The following is a 20,231-nucleotide window of genomic DNA, read 5'->3' on the forward strand; positions in this document are numbered from 1 at the left end:
TACCATGCAGACAGGGGCATTTGGAGGATCGGTGAGAAACTATGGTAGCCACCCTGCCTTCTGTGCTGGAAGGCCCCTGCAGAACCCCAGAAATGAGATGGGGTTCAGCCTCCTGAGCTGACCATATTGTTCCTTTTTCATCTTTAATTCAGAAGGGCATCCAGAGGGAAATCTTTAACTTCACCCAGTAGTGTGCCCTTTCATCTGGCCACTTTGCCCAGATCCTGCCCTTTTCGTAAAATACTGAATGATGATGATCTTCCTTTTGCAGTGGGAGGAACCGGGATGCCTGGGTCAAATCCCAGGATTCTCATCAGTCAGAGCCTCAAGCAAGAGTAACCACAAGAGAAAATGTTCCCAAGCGTATTTTTTATTTTATTTTATTTTATTTTATTTTATTTTATTTTATTTTATTTTATTTTATTTTATTTTATTTTATTTTTTGAGACAGAGTCTCGCTTGTTGCCCAGGCTAGAGTGAGTGCCGTGGCATCAGCCTAGCTCACAGCAACCTCAAACTCCTGGGCTCAAGCAATCCTGCTGCCTCAGCCTCCCGAGTAGCTGGGACTACAGGCATGCGCCACCATGCCCGGCTAATTTTATATATATATTAGTTGGCCAATTAATTTCTTTCTATTTATAGTAGAGACGGGGTCTCGCTCTTGCTCAGGCTGGTTTCGAACTCCTGACCTTGAGCAGTCCGCCCGCCTCAGCCTCCCAGAGTGTTAGGATTACAGGTGTGAGCCACCGCGCCCGGCTCCCCCAAGCGTATTTTAATGGTGTTTGTAGTGTTAACTAAATAAGCAAGAGTCATTAGCCTGAGATGGTCTCCGTGCTTTGAGTTCTTACATAACAAGCAGCAACCTGACTTAGTGCGTAAACAAACCAAAACCTAAATTAGGAGTATATTTTTTGTAACAAATAGCTGGGTTTCAGCCATTCACAGGCAGTCCTCTGAACAGACCATGCCCGAGTAAGGCAGATACCTAGGTGTAGCTGTTCAGATAATTTATCTACTTTGCTTCCATTTCAGCCTCTAAAAACTCACTGTTCACACTGCTGGGCAAAGATCTCTGAACCTCTTTTTGTTCTGAGTACTGCCCAATTCATGCATCCCTCCTCTGCTCAAATAAACTCTGTTAAATTTTATTTTTTCTAAAGTTTTTCTTTTAGTATCACTGTGGTCTACGATAAGTATGATATCTTCCCTTGAGAAGACCTGCAGTTTGCTTGTGGAAGCAGGTATTGGGAGGGTTGGAGTTTGTGAATGTTACTGTGAAGTGGTGCAAGGAGGGGTATTTGAGACCAGATGGGAGTTTTAACACCAGATATGGATAGTGTGGCATATAATATGTGGTAAACTGAGGTAGCTGGTAGGTGCCTATGGGTTTTGTGCATTCTTGTGTGACTGGGTTTAGCTGGGGGAAGGTTTCCGTGTGCATCTAGAGTTTCTCACAGACAAAATCATGCATACAGGCCAGGCGCGGTGGCTCACGCCTGTAATCCTAGCACTCTGGGAGGCTGAGGCGGGCAGATTGCTCGAGGTCAGGAGTTCGAAACCAGCCTGAGCAAGAGCGAGACCCCATCTCTATCATAAATAGAAAGAAATTAATTGGCCAACTAATATGTATAGAAAAAATTAGCTGGGCATGATGGCTCATGCTTGCGGTCCCAGCTACTCGGGAGGCTGAGGCAGAAGGATCACTTGAGCCCAGGAGTGTGAGGTTGCTGTGAGCTAGGCTGACACCATGGCACTCACTCTAGCCTGGGCAACAAAGTGAGACTCTGTCTCAAAATAAATAAATAAATAAATAAATCATGCATACAAGCTGGGCATGGTGGTACATATTTGTAATCCAAAGCTACCAGGGATTATTTAAGCCCAGGGTTTGAGACCAGTCTGGGCAACATGGCAAGACCCCATCTCTAAAAAAGAAAAATATCCCCCCAAAGTCCTACATAATTAAACACAGAATTCACATTATGCTTATGTTGTACCCTCATATATCAATAGCATTGGAATAAATTTGCATTTTCAGAACAAACATTACAGCAGAACAGACTATAGTAGCTTTCTGGAAAAGGCCAATTTCCCCTAGACAGTACCTAAAAGTATAAATAAGTAAAATCAATGTAAAGCATAAAGGCTCACAGGACTGTTAGCATCCTTTATAAAGCAGTAAGCATTATATAAATAAGTTTTTTGCATCCTTTATGTATAGGTTACTATATCCTGGGTAAGTGGAGTTATTGTCAGACTGTGTGTGAATAACGGGGGTGTGGGACTAGGTGCTCTCCTTGGCTATATTTTCTACTGACCATGCTTAGGGATTGTCTCTAAATCATCTGCTACCTTGTCCTTCTTCCTTTAGCACAGACAAGCTACCCTCAGCACCCTGATCTTTATATTAACTTTCACACAGACTCGACCTCATGGACAGAGTAGTCAATAAATAACAGTATGCTGTGATCTTCTGCAAATGAATCTTGTATTTTAAAAATAAATGTGATCATGAATATATATAATGCTAGGAGAACAGGAGTAGTCATGTAGTTTATGACTTCAGCAGGTTGTGTAGGCTAAAAAGGCTGGAGGGTCCATAGATTACCTTTTAGAGAGGTCCATGAAACTCAGAAATTTTTGTAGTTAAGTACATTTTGGAGGGAAAGGATCCTCAGCTTGCATTATATTCCTAAAGGGATCTTTGATCTCCAAATGGCCAAGAAATACTGATTTGGAAAATCCATGGAATGTGGATTCATACGGTTCATTTAGGGGAATTTAGAGCCATCTGTGGTGTGTCCTGGTACATTGATTCCATGAAGGGCACTTTTAGCATTGCTGGGTGGCGCCGTCTGCAACAGCACAGAGCTGGCTCGACCACTGGGTCGAAATTGTGCTTCATCTTTGATGTTTCCCCCAAGTTAGCCACGCCAGCGGTGAAGGGCTTCCTTTCTAACAGGGCCTTTCAACCAAGTATCTCATGCTTCCCTGGACTTTATTTTTCAGATGGGAACAACGAGAGCTGCCCAACGGACGTGTCTATTATGTCGACCACAATACCAAGACCACCACCTGGGAGCGGCCTCTTCCTCCAGGGTAAGGCATGAACCAGCAAGCCCTGAGCCTCCAGAACTGGTCCAAAGGGTCAACCAATGGCTTCTTGAAACGGTCCCTTTCTGCAGAGATAGCAGAGTAGAGTGGCATTTATCATGGGTCACTTGATTGCTTTTCCTATCCACTTAATTTTGCTCTTGTTTCTTAGGACAGTCTAGAATTTTTAGAGGATGTCTTCGAAACAAAAGGGGCATGAGAGGCCAAGAGAGAAGGAGCGCTGATACATTTCACTGCACCCCGTGCCCAACCTGCCCCTAAAGGCAGAGCGCTTCTCGTTCATCTGGGCTTCGGGAGATGCCTCTGAGTTCTCCAAAACCAAAGGATGAGAGAGGCTTCCAAGTGAGGGAAGACTGTCCAAGTTCAAGGAGAAGGGGTTTGGTTCCCTGTCTGCCAGGGACAGAAAGTTCTTTCCACATGTGTCTCCTGGTCCTGAGAGCTTTCAAAAGGGAATGTATTCTGCTTTCAAGAGAGAACCACCCCCCAGTATAGCAGCCATGAAAGGCTCCTATGTAAAGCATGCACACTTCCCCTTCCTAAGTTTGCAGAGGGAAAGGCTGTTGGAAGTTGGTAGTCTTGGGAGAGCCCCTGTGCTTTGTTTGGTTCAACTGTCAGGCGTGTGCCATGCAAATACGACCTCATCTTCTGGCCCTACAAATTTCCGTGGATGGGCTGCTTACAGCTTCAGTTTTCCGTTGGAGTGCTTGGGTTTTCCTTTTTTTCCCCTACCTTCTGGGGAGGAAACGCATAATCTGTCATCATTAGTGCCCACTCTGTTTTGTTTTATTTTGTTTTTATTTTGAGACAGAGTCTCCCTTTGTTGCCCAGGCTAGAGTGCTGTGGCGTCATCATAGCTCACATAGCAACCTCAAACTCTTAGGCTCAATCAATCCTTCTGCCTCAGCTTCTGACGTAGCTGGGAATACAGGCATGTGCCCCCACGCCCAGCTAATTTTTCTATTTTTAGTAGAGATGGGATCTTGCTCTTGCTCAGACTGGTCTCGAACTCCTGAACTCAAGCTATCCTCCTGCTTTGGCCTCCCAAAGGGGTAGAATTAAAGTCACCATGCTCGGCTTATGTTTTTTACTTTGACTTAAAGTCAAATGAAGTTACCAAAGTTAAACATGGACTTCTTAAATTAAAAAAAAATCTGTTAAGCATTAAAATAATTTTTTTTTAAATAGAGGTGGTGTCTCACTGTGTTGCCCAGGCTGGTTTCAAACTCCTGGTCTCAAGTGATCCTCCTGCCTTGGCCTCCCAGTATGTTAGGATTACAGGTGTGAGCCACTGCACCCAGCCATAGTGGCTCACTCTTAAAACACGAACAAATAGCCAAATATCAGCAGACAGGAAAAAGGGAACTTGGTGTAAACAATATGGAGAGCTAGAAAAAAAAATGAGAAAAGCAAACCAAATTATAATTAATATCCTCAAAGAGTTAGGATCTGTGCAACAAGAACAGGAGGCCATGAAATGGACCATACAGAAAACAAGAGCTTTTAGTAAAATATCTTAATGTGGTTCTAGCAAGAAAGAATAGAGAATGAGATGATAGGAATGATAAAAAAAGAGAGAGAGAAAAGAAGAAAGAAAATTGGCAGAACTGAAATATACAATGTCCAGATTCCAAGGGCCCAGCAAATGCCCAGCCCAGAGGATGAAGAAAGACCCATCCCAAGGCACAGCTAATGGAATTTCCTAGTGCCAAGAGAAGATCTCGAAAGCTTCTCGGGAGGTAGAGTAACCAGGGTTCATAGAAAGGGGCAGGGTTCAAGAATGCCACCCTTCTCGACTGTAGCTACAGAGCAGGATCGTCACCATTCTGGTGGAAAATGAAATCAACTTTTAGTCATTTTAACATTATAGCATGAGGGTAGAAATAAAGGCATCTTCAGACATGCTGGGTTTCTGAGAAAGGTGCATCCATTCTCGGAAGCTACTAGTTGATTTATTCTGCCAAATGAGAAGAGGCCAAGAAAGAAGGAACGGGGGATGCAGGACACAGGGAACTCACCTCAAAGGCATGGGAGTTCTCAGGGAGAAGAGGAGGGAAGATGAGTCAGGACAGTAATGTCAAGCAGTTGGGATGTGGACATGCAACCATCCACCTCCAACAAAGGAGAGATGTGGCTGAGAGATTAATGCCACCCATAGGAGGTGACACCTGTCCTGGCCCAGATTGTGGGGGGAATTAGTGACAGTTTCTTGAAATCCAAGCAGAAGGAAACAAGGAAGTTCTTGCCTTCAGAAAAAATACCAAAACATTATTATAAGTCAGGAAATGTATTTGTAGTATTCTACATCATCATAGTATGAATGCTGAATACTGATTTAATGATGATTTTCCATACTGGGAGGATGAGGAGAGGAGACAGCAGTGTGTGGATTGATGGTGGAATACAATAACTAAATCCTCATCTTTTGTAGTGGAAAGTCCATAAGTAATATCAAATATGGCAAAAATCATCAAATATGGAACAGACATGTTATGTAGGGACATGGACATACATATATATTAGCAGAAGCAGTTGAGAGTTGAAAGTAGTTGGCTTTAGGGAACAAGACTGTAGTGAAGCAGGAGACCACAGTTTCTCATTGCATTTTAAAGCTATATAAACATGATTTCTTTAATAACAAATAAAATAAATAAAAATGACTAGAGAAATTATGAGAAAGGCGGGAAGGTTCCAGATATTTGTGAGCCTAGAATACTAACTAAAGGATTTTGACTCATGGGCGGCTGGGAGTTCATTGAAGTTTTTAGGCAGGAGTGGGACCCACGGAGCAGTCTAGTGGGTTACTCCGGTGGCTGTTTAAGGGTGGATGGACATGGGAGGTTAGTTCTGCGGTAGGCACAGTAGTCCACGGGAGAGGAGACACAGATGTGGACATAGAAATGGAGAGCCAAGGCCAGGGAGAGAACACAAAAGCCCTGGGCTCAGTGATTGACTTCGGGCAGTGGTATGGCAGTGGTCTGTGTTCATCCAGAGAGATGAGGGCCCGAGGGATCCAGGAAAGGCTCAGGTGTGGGGAGAGAGCTGTGGCGCTCACCTGACCGCACAGTCACAGCCGGTCATGAAAGCGAGGCCGTCTAGTGGTCCATTCTGGGAACTGGCTGTGGGGCTTGGGAGCTGCTTGGGGGAAGCCATTTTTAGGGGTGCCTCGAGTTTAAAAAGGTCATTGAAAGGTGGCCAAAAAGTCAGCGAGGAGGAGAACCCAGAAAATCAAAGCAGGTACCAGATGAAGCACGGTAGTCATGTGCGTAAGAAGAGAATTCAGAGATGAAATGAGACAGTGGTCAGGGAACAAATAACCCACACCGGGTTCCCTCTGCATTGGCTTTGTCCTGTTTCTTCAGTTGGTACCTCTTTCTTCTTCTTTTCACCATTTTCCTCCCTGTTTTTCAGATTTATAATGGAAAATTTCAAGCATACACCAAATCTGAAAGAACAGTACAATGAATCCCTTGTCACCCTCTTCTGGTTCCAACAATTAATAACAGCTTGTTTCATCTGACCTCCCAGGGGCTGATGAATGTTAAAGCAAATCTCAGACATCATATCCATTGACCTATAAATATGTCACATATGTCTCTAACAGAAGAGTTTTTTTTTTTTTAAAGAAAACATAAAAATCCACAATACCACTATCCCACCCAACACAATCACATTCCTTATGTCATGTCATACCCAGCTTGTGTTCCGTTGTCCCCAAGTGTCTTTAAATACGTTTTTGTACTTGTTTGGTTTGAATCACATCCAAACCCAAGGTCAACACGTTGCTTTTGGCTGATACGTCTCTTAAGTCTGTCTCGGTCTGTAAGTTTCCCAGCCCTTTCTTATTTTTTATTTCCAGGCCATGTATTTGTTGCAGAAACTGGGCATTTGTCCTGTAGAATTTCTCACACTCTGGATGTGGCTGATTGTGACCCTGTGGTGTTTTATAACATGTTCCTCTCTCCCTTGTCTTTCCTGTCAACTGGTAGCTAGATATGGAGGCTTGATTAGATTCAAGTTCACTTTTTCACCTTGGGTTGTAATTTCCATACTGTGAGATGCACAGACCTCAGGTGTTACAGGCTATGAGTTTTGTCACCCATGGAACCCACACCCATCAAGGCGGAGAAAACCTCCATCACCCTAGAAAGTTCCCTTTCCTGTTTTCTTTTGATCACTTCTCCCTTGTGTTTGAGAGTTTACCTACCAAGCACAGTTGGGGCTTTTTACCGCCTGTTCCAGTCCTGCCTTGCCCGTGGGTGTTTTAGGGCCGAGTTTGGGAAGGTGGTAATGTGGAGAGTCCTGCTGCTGTCTGGACTGTGTCTTCCTCTCATGACCTATAGTGTGTTTTCATTGGCACCTTATATCAGAAGAGTTGCAGTTGCAAATTACAAATATTGGTGTCCCGATTGGCCTAAGGGAATTTGTTGGCTGATGTAACTGAAAATTCTAGATATAAATCCCGATTTCAAGTAAAGCTTGAGCTAGTGGCTCAACAGTGTAACCAATGTTTTCTTCTGTTTTTCTACCCTAACATCTACTGGGTCAACTTTATACTGCATATGGGTCCAAAATGGTAGTCAACAGCCCCTCCCCCCACCCCACCCAACCCCCCCGGACTGAATCATAACTCGGAGAAGACGAGAGAATACGTTTTTCCTAGAAATTGTAGTAAAAAGCCTGAGATTTGCCCTGATTGGCCTGGCACAGATCACATGCCCACTACTGGTCCAGTTGACCATTCAGTTCTGGGGCCGGGAACAGAGTCAGCTTCCCCAGAAGCGCATGCGTCCCTGGAATGGAGATCAGGATGTAATGGCAAGGAGGGATTGGTGGCTGGAGGCAGCCACAGATGTCTGCTATAACATCTAAGCACGAGAAGCCCCTGTGATTGGGATTCCGGGCCATGCCAGACACTATCCCTTGCCCTCCCCTGGTCCCTCCTTGCCAGTCATCCTGAGATTCTTCTGTAATTTGGGGGCAGGGTGGTCACTATATTCATCCTGAGTTTACTGTTTCCAGCTGGGAAAAACGCACAGATCCCCGAGGCAGGTTTTACTATGTGGATCACAACACCCGGACCACCACCTGGCAGCGCCCGACAGCCGAGTACGTGCGCAACTACGAGCAGTGGCAGTCGCAGCGGAATCAGCTCCAGGGGGCCATGCAGCACTTCAGCCAAAGATTTCTCTACCAGGTGAGAGGGCAGGGGCTTCCCTCCAGGCAGGGGAGCCTCCCCGAGCTTCACTGTTCTCTGTTGACCTATTTGGTGAGCAGAGGAGATTTTACTCATCACAGTGAAATTCCTCAAATGCCAGTGTTTCTAACTTAGCAACTCCATGTGTAGCCTCTGTGTTTAAGGAATCAACATCTCTGAAACAGAATTCACCATCTTTTTTCCAAGACTAGCTTTCTTCTATGTCCCTTCCATTCAAGTCCATTTTCCTTTACCTGAAACCTGAAGGTCAACTTGACTTCTCCCACATCTCAGATCAAAGCAGTCACCCCAGTTCTTCTCTTTCCATTGCTGCTGCTGTTTTTCAGTAAATCTTTGTTACCTGACAGATTCTCAAGGATCGAAGACCTTCTAAAATCCATCTGGATCAGGGGTTAGCAAACAATAGCCCCTGTGCCAAACTGGCCCACTGGCTGGTTTTATAAATAAAGTTTTATTGGAACATAGGCATGTCTAAGAGTTTACACAGTGACTGTTAATGCTTTCATAGTACAATGGTAGAGTTAAGTAGTAACAGCAGAGACTATATGGCTCACAAAGCCTAAAGCATATACTGTCTGGCCCTTTACAGGAAAAGTTTGTTGACCCCTGGCCTAGCTCAGCCGAATTGTGTCTGATATTTTCCTCTGCCACTTCCCATCTGAATTGTTAGAGCAGCCTCTGCCTTGTTCTCTCTGTTGGCCTCTCTCTCTGCCAATCAGCTGCCTGTTTCCCACCAGAGCAATCTTCAAATACATCATTGTATCACTTTACTGGCACAAAACCTTCTCTTGGTCATTACCTACAAAATAACATTTTAAACTTTCTAGTCCAGAATTCAGGGTGCTCTGGTCCCAAATTCACTGTCTAATGGTCCCATATACTGTGTCCCTTTAGGGACCCTCCCAGCCCCACCTCCTGGAGCCTCCACCAGTGACCTAGAGCTGGGGGGAGCCCAGCTGAGCGGCCTCTTTGGCAGGGAGAGGTGGGTTCCTAGGCTGGAGTTCTGATTGCGTTTTCTCAGAGCACCGTGAACGTGAAGGCTGGAATCCACAGTAGGACTGGCGCAGGTGTGGTGCTGTCATGCAGGCTGGATCCTGACCCCTCATCACTGTGTGTGACATTGTTTCTGTTTGAAATGAATTTTAACCCTACTACCCATTTCTACATTGGATACTACCCTAGTTAGATGCTCAGAAAAATCTTTAATCCCATTTAAAGTAAGCAGCATTCATTGTTACCTTTGCCTTCATTTGTGGCTTTCTCTCTGCTCACCCAAGCAGGAACTCCATCATTAACTAGAAGTCACCGTGGCATCTCCCTTGGCTAGTTTGTCACCTGTTCTCTCTGTGGAGGCTGATTGCTCGTCATACAGTGTGGGTGAGCAGAAAGCATGGCATTTGTCCTTGTAAGCTTCCTCCAAGGTCAACAGTGGTGTCCCTCTGCAATTTGTGCCCAGTGACTTATCCCTACCAGCAGTGCTCATGTTCTCATGCCAGGCTTCCCACCCCTAGCCCGGTCACATGTGCCCAGCATCCAGTTCTGGCATGTTTCAATAGTGGATGGAGTCTGGTCATTCTCTGCATTTCAGAGATTGTTCCTTTTGACCTGGGCCCCGACGACTTTGCCTGCTATTTTCTTGAGTAGCCGTGGCTGCAAAATGGGGAAGGTCGTCTTTGACCTGTCTGTCCTTTGACTTAGAAACAAGGACGTATTTTAGGAGTTTCATGTGGTTTTTGTCTCCCTGATTATCCAGCTTCTCTAATTTAAAAAAAAAAAATTCATTAAAGGAATTTTTTCCCTTCCATATGACCCACCAAGTAGGTTCTAGAGGTTGACCGAGATGTTTGGTGTATGAAAGGAAAGATTCACAGATTTTGGAGCGTTCATTCCTCTCGCCTACCTCTCTTCTTTTAGCAATGCCATTCTGGGCTCATAGAGGTAAAACTTTGACTTAGAGGGTTCCCTAGAAGTAAAAATTAAACACTAAAAAGGTTTTCTTTCTGAGTGCCCTTAAATGGTTTTCCCAGCATAGTGGGGATAGATAGGAAGATTCTGCGTAGAGGTGATGTTACCTTTTCTACACGAAACAAGACTCAGATTGAAAAACGTGGTAGGAATCTTTTTTTGGTCTGCTTTCAATGTCTCTCTGTTGATTTTCCTCCTGCTCTGGATTTGGTTTTCCCCTCTTGTTTGCTATGGTGCCATGTCCTGGTTACGGGTAAGAAGGGTTGCTTTCATACAGTTATTTTGGGGTTTGGCTCCAGCCCAGGATTTGACTTGGAAGATTTGAGAGCCGATACTACATGAGCGGCTTCCCTCCTCCCCTTGCTGGGCTTCAACAGAGACCTTGTTCTTCTTCCCTGCGCTGCAGAGAACATGAACTACAGTTGGGGATGACAATCAAGGGACTCCCAGGTTGCAGCCTCCTGTCATTCCTTGCTGCCATCAGCCTCAGCACACACCGTTTCCACTTCCCCTGCATTATTGTTCCCCTTATTTCTGCCCAGTTTTCCTTTCCTAACTCCCCAATGAAGCTAGTTGCTTATGATCCTCATGCATGATTTTTTGTCAATTGTTTCACCCTTGCAGCTTCCTTTTGCCCTCTATCGTGTTCCTGCTGGGAGCCACCAAGGATGCTTGGCATAGCCACGCATGTTGTGCCATTGTGACAGGACCATCACATGTTCCCCGACCCCTGGAGCACCTCTTCTTTTACTCTCCCTTTGTCCCTCCCTTGGTAACTAACGGAGGTAGACAGTGTCTACAGGATTGAAACAAATCATTTTGTGGCTCTTAGTGTGTAGACTCCAAATTGCATTATTCAGAAACATACAACGTGTCTGTCACTCTGCAGAGAGCCCTGTGGATTGAATTCTCAAGCCACCTGGGTTTTGTTCTGCGTCCATTGGGTGTCTCCCTAAAAAAACGATGCCCGCTTTGGACATGGCAACCTTCATGCCCTTCCCAGAACCTTTCTTGCCCTCAGCTGTATTTGCTAGACATTCTTTATTCCTGAGTTTGTATCTTAAAATATTACTGGAACTTGGTGCTTAGTCCCCGAGGGACTTGCGCTCGTGTGAGCTCTCTGGCTTGGGGCTGCACCCAGATCTCCCAACCCAGGGACTGATTCAGCAGCGCTCCTTTCTCTTCTAGTAATAAAGGGGATCATCTTCTGTCTTACAGTTACCTGCACATCCCAGCATCTCCCTCCTGGGCACATGGCTGCAGTCCCCCCTTACTCCTGTCTGTGTGCTTTCCCTTGTGCCCCACACAGCACTTTGGGATCTCTCATCTCAGGGCCAGTGCTGGAAGGGGCAGTGGGTTGGCTTATTGGAGGTGTAGGGTTTTGGCTTTTGGTTTTCTGGCCATGATGTGTAGCTTTTATTTTTTGGTTCTCCTTGGCATCTGTTTACTTCCTTCCTTTTGGCTTTCTTTTCTTATTTTTCAAGTGGTACTGTATATCTCAGGGAAGAAATATCCAAAAGAGTCAAGTGTTTCACTCTGACTATAAGAAGTAAGATCATTATGAGCATTGGCTTCCATTGGATCTGATTTCACGTGCTGGTTGTGTTCATCAGTCTCTGGTGTCTCTTCCTTTCCCATCTGCCTCTTCCCTCCCCTTCTTACAGGTTAGGGAGGGTGGAGTTCTGATAGAATGAGGATGGGAGGACACCAAAGACAATTTTTTAAAAAAACCCCTCTAACAAAAGAGAACCAACATTGTATAAACCTTGGGTTATTTTTAAGAAGGCAAGGGTAAAGAAAGGGGCCGATAAATATATTTTCTGCTCCTGGTTCAGTGCTGGTCAGGGAGGCCGTCAAGAAAGGCCTTTTGGTCTTGTCAATTTGTACAGTTAAGTGGAAGGGGACTGGGCGCCCACGGAGGCCCAGTTGGTCCTGGCAGGAAGGCAATTCCCGTCCCAGCTCCTGAACGCTTTATAGATTATCTGCTCATTCCGAAGCAGGACCTGAAGCAGCAAACAATTTTGCACCTGGTGCCTCTTGTTTCAATTTCTTAAAATAACCTTTTCTGTAGTTCTTCTCTGTTTCAAGGCCATCGTTGTCACTCAGTGCTTAGAACTGTGTTTCATTTGTCTTCGGTGTCTGCAATACGTGCATTTTCATGTTGGTTCCTTCGCTTCTCCTGCCGAATGTTTTAACAACTATGTGTTGACTACAAAACAAAGTTAGAGGAACCTGGGTTTTATGAGATGCTTGTACCCTGTTTCCCCAACCCTCCAACACACAAACACATACCAACATGGCTTTTGCAAATTGGGGAGTTTTTTTTTTTCCGGTAATGATCGACTGTGAATTGTGACGGAGATTTTAAGCACCTCCGTGAAACTGACGGTAAAGCGCCTGAAATCCAGGTCGGCTGCCCCCACCTTCGCGCGGTTCCATTCCGCGTAGGCAGGAGCCCTTTCGCTGAAAGGGGGCTCTGTCCCATCAGGGGACCTATGGTTTCCAGACTTAAACGTCTTTGTTGGAACTTGCTTGGAAGAGGAGCCTGTGTTGCCACCTTGGAAAGAAAGTTTCTCTGTCCTTGTAGCGAGGGGCGGAGGGAGGGCTGTGGAAGGGGGTTCGCTGGCAGTCAAGTCCCAACAATGTTTTCTCAAGCTGAGACTGAGCTCCATTCATGCCCCTGCCCGTGTGTGGCTCCATCACCCCCAGACGGGGCCAGCCCAGCAGCCCGAAGTCTGCAGTTAGAACTTGATCCCCTCATATAACGATTAAATTTTAGTAAGTGAAATAAAAATGTTTCAGTCAAAAAAAAAAAAAAAGGAAAGAAGGAAAGACAGAGCGGAACAATACTTGTTTTATTTAACTATGAAAAGTTTTTGACAGCACCCCCCTTTCCCTGCAGGATATGAGAACTCTCCGGTCCACTGCAGCCCTTCCCCGGGGACCCCCAAGCAGAGTCAGGCTGGGGATGGGAGGGGGGGGGCTTCTAATGTAAATAGTGACCCTGAAGTCCCTGAGCCGGTCCCCCCTTCTCTCTCCTGTCTCCCCTTCTCTCTTGCCGCCCCACCTCCCCCAGACCGGCAAACACAGAACACTGAGCAACTTCAGGTTCAGGCCTGGGCAGAATAAAGGTGCTTTGTGAAGGGGAAGGCAAACATTCCTGGGGGAGGTGAGGGGCTGGGGGCATGAATGTGCCCTCAGTCTGGGTGGATGCTGCACACCCCGGAGGGAGGTGGGGGCTGGAAGCCGAGGTGGAGGGAGGAGGGCCCGGCCCCAGCCAGGAAGCTCTGGGCGTGGGCAGGGCTTGTGGGAATGATTTCATTGGAAAGGCCTGCGATATTTTTTCCCCTCCTGTGTGTGGTTCTTGGAGAAAGTTGGAGGTGGTGGTGATTTCAGTCGCCTTGGCCGCGGCGAGCGGGAGCCGAGCAGAGGCACCGGGCCGAGCCTGCTGGGAAGCCCGCTCCTGCCCAGTCCTGCCCTGCCCTGCCCTGCCCTGCCCGGCCGCCTCCACCTTCCTCCGCATACCTCTTCCTCCCCTTTCCAAAACCCATTCGGGCCCTCCATGTGCAGGGTTCTTTTTTGGGTTTTCTTTTAAAAAAGAAAAAAAGACTTTTTGAGAGGAGCGGATGCCACCTAAGGTCCCGCTGCATCCGCTGCAACGTGCTAAACTATGGAAATGAGCCGTTGGCATTTTTATTTTTTATCGATCGATTCATTTTTACCCAGTGGCTCTTTTTAACCTCTGTGTTCTGCTGTGTTTCTTGTGTTTAGTCTTCGAGTGCTTCGACCGACCATGATCCCCTGGGCCCCCTCCCTCCTGGCTGGGGTAAGTACCGAGTTCTATTTCTGTGCCCTCAGCCTCCCGCCAGCCACGGTGCTCTTCTTTTCCGTGTCTTCCCCTCCCTGGTCCCATGCCTCGGTTTTCCATCTCACCTCCGCTCTCCAGCATCCCCCAGGCATGCCCAGCCCGAGTGATTACAGGTTGCGGAAGTGTTCAAACCCCGCTGTGCCCCTGTGGCATCACCCGCCACTGTTAAAGGCTATGAGAAAGATGTCCTCGAGCAGCTGGGGGACTGTTGGGTTTTGGTCTTGAGTTTCAAGGTATCTGCTCCAGAATCCATCCCGTCGCTAAACTGTGTTGATGCTGCCTGATGCCCGAACGGATCTGTTTCAGGTCTTCTATGACTATATGGTTAGAAGGAGCTACCTTAACAGACCTTTCTTTGCAGTCAAGATGTTGGAGGACTTCAGTCCGCTTTTGACTAACGGAAGCCACATTTTTATTTGCGACACAGCAAAAAAGAAAGGGGCCAGAGGGAAGCAGATAAGAGGGTTGACCTCCGGACAGGTCCATGGAAGTGCACCGTTGCTAGTTAATAACGCCACGCGGGGTCCTCTTTGCTCTCGGCAGCTGCCTCTTACCCCTTCCAGGTCCTTGGTGTGATTTGCCAACACCGAGTTGAAGGACGGACACCCATGACTTAGGCGATGTTATAGGCTTAATGGGTGTTCCAGGAAGGAGTGATCATGCGAAGGGTCCTTAGAAAGGATGAGACTTGGTGCATTTCGTAGCTCTCAGAGTCAAGGCAGGGTTGTGTTCCATCCTTTAAGAGTCCCTGGGAGCTGCCTTCATTAGGAGGTTTGCAGGAATCAGCATGTGTTGGGTTTAATTTATAGGTTAGGCCAGCCTAGGACAGTAAGTGCTGGTTTGGTGGTGTTCGTAGGTGGCGTTAAGTTGGGAGGGGGTGTGCTCACCAGCAGGGTGCTGGGAAGCTGATGACAGGATGGGCCTTGCCTGGGAAATGCAGCTTTGGGCTGGAGCCTCTCGGTGCACACAGCTGCTCCCTGGTAGTCATTTAAGAGGTTGTATCAACTCCCTGCAACCCGCAGGGTATCACTTAGTGAGTTCCTACTGCATTCCAGAGCACTAGCAGGACCCTTTGGTTCTTCTTGTGGGAGATACTAGTTCGTGAAGCTTCCACACATTTCTTGATTTTCAGCTACACACAGCTGATAGACTTGAAGTAGCTTCCACATGCCAAGTGTGAAAATAGCTGAGATGGGAACAGAGGCGCTACGGCCAGAGGCAGTGCTGTTTATGAATGGTTAGGAAACAGCCACCAAACTCTAATAGTCCAAAATTGAGAAAAAAAGAACATTCTGGCTAAAGGCCAGTGTGTCTTCCTGGTCACAAATCCTCAGGGCTCTGTGCTGGCTGCCCCAGGGCTGTGGCAGGGGCCGCCTCTCTGGGGCTTGTTAAGAATGAGCTGCCAAACCGGGCGAGAACTGCATCGATGGGCAGCGTGCTGTCGGTCTGCTGGTGTGCCCCTTTGCTCCTCTAGGAGGGACCCTGCGATGTCCCCACACGCTGCTTTGGGACCCAGGATCCCTCGGGCTGGCTTAGATCCAAATGTGCTCACATGCAGCCCTGGCTCTGGGCATGTGACTGACTGAATTCTCCCGAGTATGCTCGCCCCTCAAGTGAGGTTGTGCTAGGCGCTCGTTTAAGGACTTTCCCAGCCCCCAGACTGCAATGAAATTGTCTGCAGCAGCGAGGCCACGAGCAGCTTCCACACAGCAGCAGAGCCAGAAATGACGCACAGGCCTCAGACCCGCTGGACAGATCCCCCGGCCCCGCGGTTAGCCTTGGCCTCAGCCCTTGGCAGGGCAGATGTGGAGGATCTAGTTCAAAGCGGTAGCTGCTGGGCTGGGAGCGGCCCCTCCCCTGGAAACCTCTCGGCAAGTCTTCCTTCTGTGGGCCGGTCACTCAGCCGTGCTGCGGTGGTGGCGGCTCTGGAACTGTTCCGGCACCTTCTTTGCTTTTTTTTCCTTCTGTCTTTATTTTTATTTTATTTTTATCTATCTATCCACATTTATTGAGGTATGATTGACAAATAATGCCTGTTTGAAAATTTCAGTTAAGTCACGGATACCAGTTAAGGCAGAGAGTCAGAGAGAGACCGCGACGTTGGGCTGATCCTGGGAACGTGCAGTTTCATTCTTGTTGCAGGGGATGGAGGGCGTGCTAGTCCTCCCAGTTCTGTTCCTTTTGCAGCTTTCGAGTTCTCTGTAGCTTCTGGAACTGATTATTTTTATTTCTTTGATTTCTTGCTGTCACTGTTAATGAGGGAGAGCCATTAGCATCATTTGTGTTCAGGACAGAGACAGATTTGAAGGCTTAGGAACGTCCTTGGAAAGGTGACCTCTTTGAAGTTTGGGGCCTTGGCCCTTTCAACCCTTCTCAAGGTCCGAAGTCACTGGCCAGGCTTGGGTCGGTCCCTGAAGTTCAGACTACCACCCTTGGGGACCCCAGAGCCACCATCAGTGTGGCAGTAATAGGCAAGAGATTAAAGACAGGCCAGAGCAGAGCAACGTATGTCTGGCCCCACCCCCTCCCTGCAAACACTGTCGTCCCAAAGCACACACTTACGTGTGGAAACAAGATGGGCATTTTGAGTGTCCACAGCCCCAGCCATAATTTGTTTGTAAGCAAGATGGAGGTTTTTCTGGGAATTGAGAGTTTTAGAACAGAACTTTGCCTATAAGCAGAAGAGAGAGAATGTGGAGAGTGAGGGGGCCCCATGGTGCAGAATGCTGACCACAGAGGTACGGGGGGACATGCAGCCACCCCACAAGGACCCTCCCTGTGGGACAGAGGCACCCATGTTGGCTGCCTCCAATGGACTGAGCAGTCTCAGGGATCAGCCCAGAGGGACGGGGGTGGGGGCCCGGCGGGCGGGAGGCTGCGGTGCGCCCATGCTGCACACAGCTGGATGCAATTACGCCTCTGGTTTCAGCTGGGCTGCTCCGTCCCCGTCGCCACACCACCCCCTCCCTCCGACAAACCAGACAACCAAAGAAGTGCTTCATCACTAGTTGGAAATGTGTCTGTCCCTCCCCCAACCCCCGACAAGGAAGGCCTGTGTCCATCCTGTTTCCCAGTGACAAGTGTGAGTGGGCCAGGCTTTGGGCCAGTGAAATGTGTCTAACAGGTTGGCAACAGGGGCAGAAACTCAGACCCAGCACACGGGGTCGGAGCCAGACGGAAAGAACTCAAGATGTTTGAATCTGACTGTTTTCTCTTTCTTCCCCCATGGCAGAGAAGAGACAGGACAATGGCCGGGTGTATTACGTGAACCATAACACTCGCACTACCCAATGGGAGGACCCTCGGACCCAAGGGTAAGCACTTGGGCTGAGTGGCCTTGGACTGCTTTTGTCCCAGAGGGCTGATGCCAGGGGACCTTTAGCCACACGCAGGTGCCCCGAGACTCGCACAATATAGATGCAGTGTTGGCCCAAGGAGAGCTTGCATGTAGCTCCTTAGAGAGACCTTGGTGGATGGAGAGTGGCCCTGCTGGAAGGTATTGCTGGTCTTTGCACAGATTGCGCAGGCTGCTGACAATCTGATTACAAAAAGGTTCAGGGCACCTGGCTCCCCAACACCCCAGGAGAAGTCGGGCCGCTTGGTGTCTCGGCATTGCTGGTAGCCGCTCAGCGTCATGCTGCCCACTCAGGGCTGGCTTTTTGGCCTTGTGACAGTGAATGACCTCTGTGCACTGCAGAAGTGACCTCATGAGTTGGGTCATGCTGGGCAAATATCCTCAAGGCCCCCCGCCAAGGGGGAAAGCAAGGACATGGCAGCACTTTGGGGATCCCAGCTTCCTTCAATTTGAGGCCCAGAAGGTGGGGATAGCCCTTAACCCCCTCCCTGTGTTTTCAGGATGATCCAGGAACCAGCTCTGCCCCCAGGGTGGGAGATGAAATACACCAGCGAGGGGGTGCGGTACTTCGTGGACCATAACACCCGCACCACCACCTTTAAGGATCCTCGCCCAGGGTTTGAGTCGGGGTAAGGACTTTTGCCGGCAACAGCAGTGGCCACAGGCCCAGGGCGTCCTTGTCCCACTGGCTCTGGGGGGCCTGTGTTGTTCTCTGCTGCTCTTGCTGCCCTCTGGTGCCCAGTGTTGGTGTCACACTAAAGGGGCTAGGGACCAGGGACAGTCCTGTTCCTTCAGAGTAACGCTGGACGTATTTGTGTAAACACAAGAGGCCTGGCTTTATTTCTAGATTTCCCTTTTTATTCTTGAAAGATCTTAATGGCAGTCTCTTTCTTTCTTTCATACCTTCCTTTACTCATCTTTAAATTAACCTAGCAGGAGCTTTCCTTAGGGCTAACAAAGACAAATCATTCATTCTTTGAGAAATCACGTGGATTCTAGAACATCTTTGTTCTTCCCAGGACGAAGCAAGGTTCCCCTGGTGCCTATGATAGAAGTTTTCGATGGAAGTATCACCAGTTCCGTTTCCTCTGCCATGTGAGTTCTGGTCTTGGGACTCCCAAGGGCAGCTGGGGTTATTGAATTCTTTCTGCTGCTGTCCCAGCTCAGCAGCAGGTGCTAGAACATCTGTCTTAGTTGGCGGTGAGATGCTGGTGTAGCCCGGAGCTGGCTGTCTCTGGGAAGCCAGCTTCCGTTCCCAGGGACATGCTCTCCCTGTCCCGGCCCCGGGGTGTTGAGGACGCCCGTTCATATAGATGGAGACCAGATTCCCACTCGTGGCCCAGAATTGAGGTTTTTCCATTTTCTTTTCAGTCAAATGCCCTGCCCAGCCACGTGAAGATCAACGTTTCCAGGCAGACACTTTTTGAGGATTCTTTCCAACAGGTTAGAGCGTAATTATGGTGCCCAAGACCAGGGGCAGGCGAGAGCCCTCTGCCCACCACCCCTTCTTCTACCACGCGGCCTGTTACACCCACGCTGTTGCATGTCCACGGCATTGGGCTGGGGAGGAGGCCTTAGAATCTCCCTTTCTGCCCCCCACCTGCCGTGGACGGGACAGTGGCAGACTGGCCGGACACTCTGTCTCCCCAGATCATGAACATGAAACCCTACGACCTGCGCCGCCGGCTCTACATCATCATGCGTGGCGAGGAGGGCCTGGACTACGGAGGCATCGCCAGGTGAGCTCGAGTGCCCTGAGGCTGCACCGTGCCGGCTGCCCCGGGCTGCGGGTCCCGAGGCCAGAAAGCCGCGTCCCTCTCGCACAGATTCATTGCCAAAGTTGTCCTGCATCTTCAGGAGTGGGCACGGGCAACGTTCAAAATAATGAATCCATGTGGCCAGTACAAGTGGGCCTAGAGCAGGGTCCTGGGGTCCCCTTCTTGGTTAGGACTAGCCCCATAGTTACGGGGTTATAGGTAGACTTGGGGGAGGGGGTCAGGACAGTGCCTCTTTTACCAATCACTGTGACATTATTTCTATACTTTAACAACCAGTCCAGCCACAGGTGCGTAAAATCAGCCCTGGGCTTCCCTCATCTTGAGGCAGCTGGAGCAGGTGAAGTCAGGTGACTCAGTGTGCATAAGCTGTATCACCATCAAAAGGGCCGCTCTCAGGATTCAGAGTGTCACATGCATGGGGTCAGTAAATTGAAATGACTGATCTCACCCTGAAATGAGCCCGGAGCATTGTCTTGCCCTCACCCCGGTCCACCTGCAAAAGTTAACAGCTCTCTGGGAAGCGGTGCCTCGGACCACAGGCCAGAGGGGCCCCGGCCAAGGGAAGCAACGTCTGGCCCGTGGTGACCTCACGGTGGGGGGACGTCTTCTCGCTTGGTGTGGGGTTAACTTGCTTCTGGTCCTCTGTTCGCTGGTGGTGTTGCCTTCTGCGCTGACCCCCCGTGGATGGATTGTCCTTTTCCCGTGGTGACCTCCTCTCTCCAGGCTCTGCTTGGTGGGCTTCTGGTGTGGCTCGCGCCCTGTGTGTGTCTCTCTCTCTGTGTCCTGCCAGTGGTTTTACCCTATGGTAGGTTACGTCATGCTGTTCTACCACAGGGTAGAACCACGGACAGGATACCGGGGCACCCTCTGCATCGAAGGACTCCTCGTCTGCCCAGCCACAAACAGCCCAGCAGCCGGGGACTGGCCTCCTTGGGA

The 20,231-nt window shown here is 48.6% G+C and overlaps 2 protein-coding genes across 4 annotated transcripts in view; one reads left to right on the forward strand and one right to left on the reverse strand.

Moving 5' to 3' along the window:
• The window catches only part of NOB1 (NIN1 (RPN12) binding protein 1 homolog), a 153,113-nt gene that overhangs the window by 132,107 nt on the left and 775 nt on the right, over positions 1 to 20,231 (reverse strand). The gene's annotated exons all lie outside the window — the stretch shown is intronic.
• Positions 1 to 20,231, forward strand: part of WWP2 (WW domain containing E3 ubiquitin protein ligase 2) — a 139,786-nt gene that overhangs the window by 112,878 nt on the left and 6,677 nt on the right. For all 3 annotated transcript variants that reach the window (XM_012742395.3, XM_075995754.1, XM_075995755.1), the window contains 8 exons: positions 3,010 to 3,099; positions 8,134 to 8,308; positions 14,066 to 14,120; positions 17,395 to 17,476; positions 18,018 to 18,146; positions 18,537 to 18,612; positions 18,889 to 18,960; positions 19,168 to 19,256. In XM_012742395.3, coding sequence (XP_012597849.2) covers positions 3,010 to 3,099; positions 8,134 to 8,308; positions 14,066 to 14,120; positions 17,395 to 17,476; positions 18,018 to 18,146; positions 18,537 to 18,612; positions 18,889 to 18,960; positions 19,168 to 19,256 — 768 coding nt within the window. The remainder of the gene's footprint in view (positions 1 to 3,009; positions 3,100 to 8,133; positions 8,309 to 14,065; positions 14,121 to 17,394; positions 17,477 to 18,017; positions 18,147 to 18,536; positions 18,613 to 18,888; positions 18,961 to 19,167; positions 19,257 to 20,231) is intronic.

Source organism: Microcebus murinus, chromosome 20 (genome assembly GCF_040939455.1).
Source record: "Microcebus murinus isolate Inina chromosome 20, M.murinus_Inina_mat1.0, whole genome shotgun sequence".
Lineage (NCBI taxonomy): Eukaryota > Metazoa > Chordata > Mammalia > Primates > Cheirogaleidae > Microcebus > Microcebus murinus.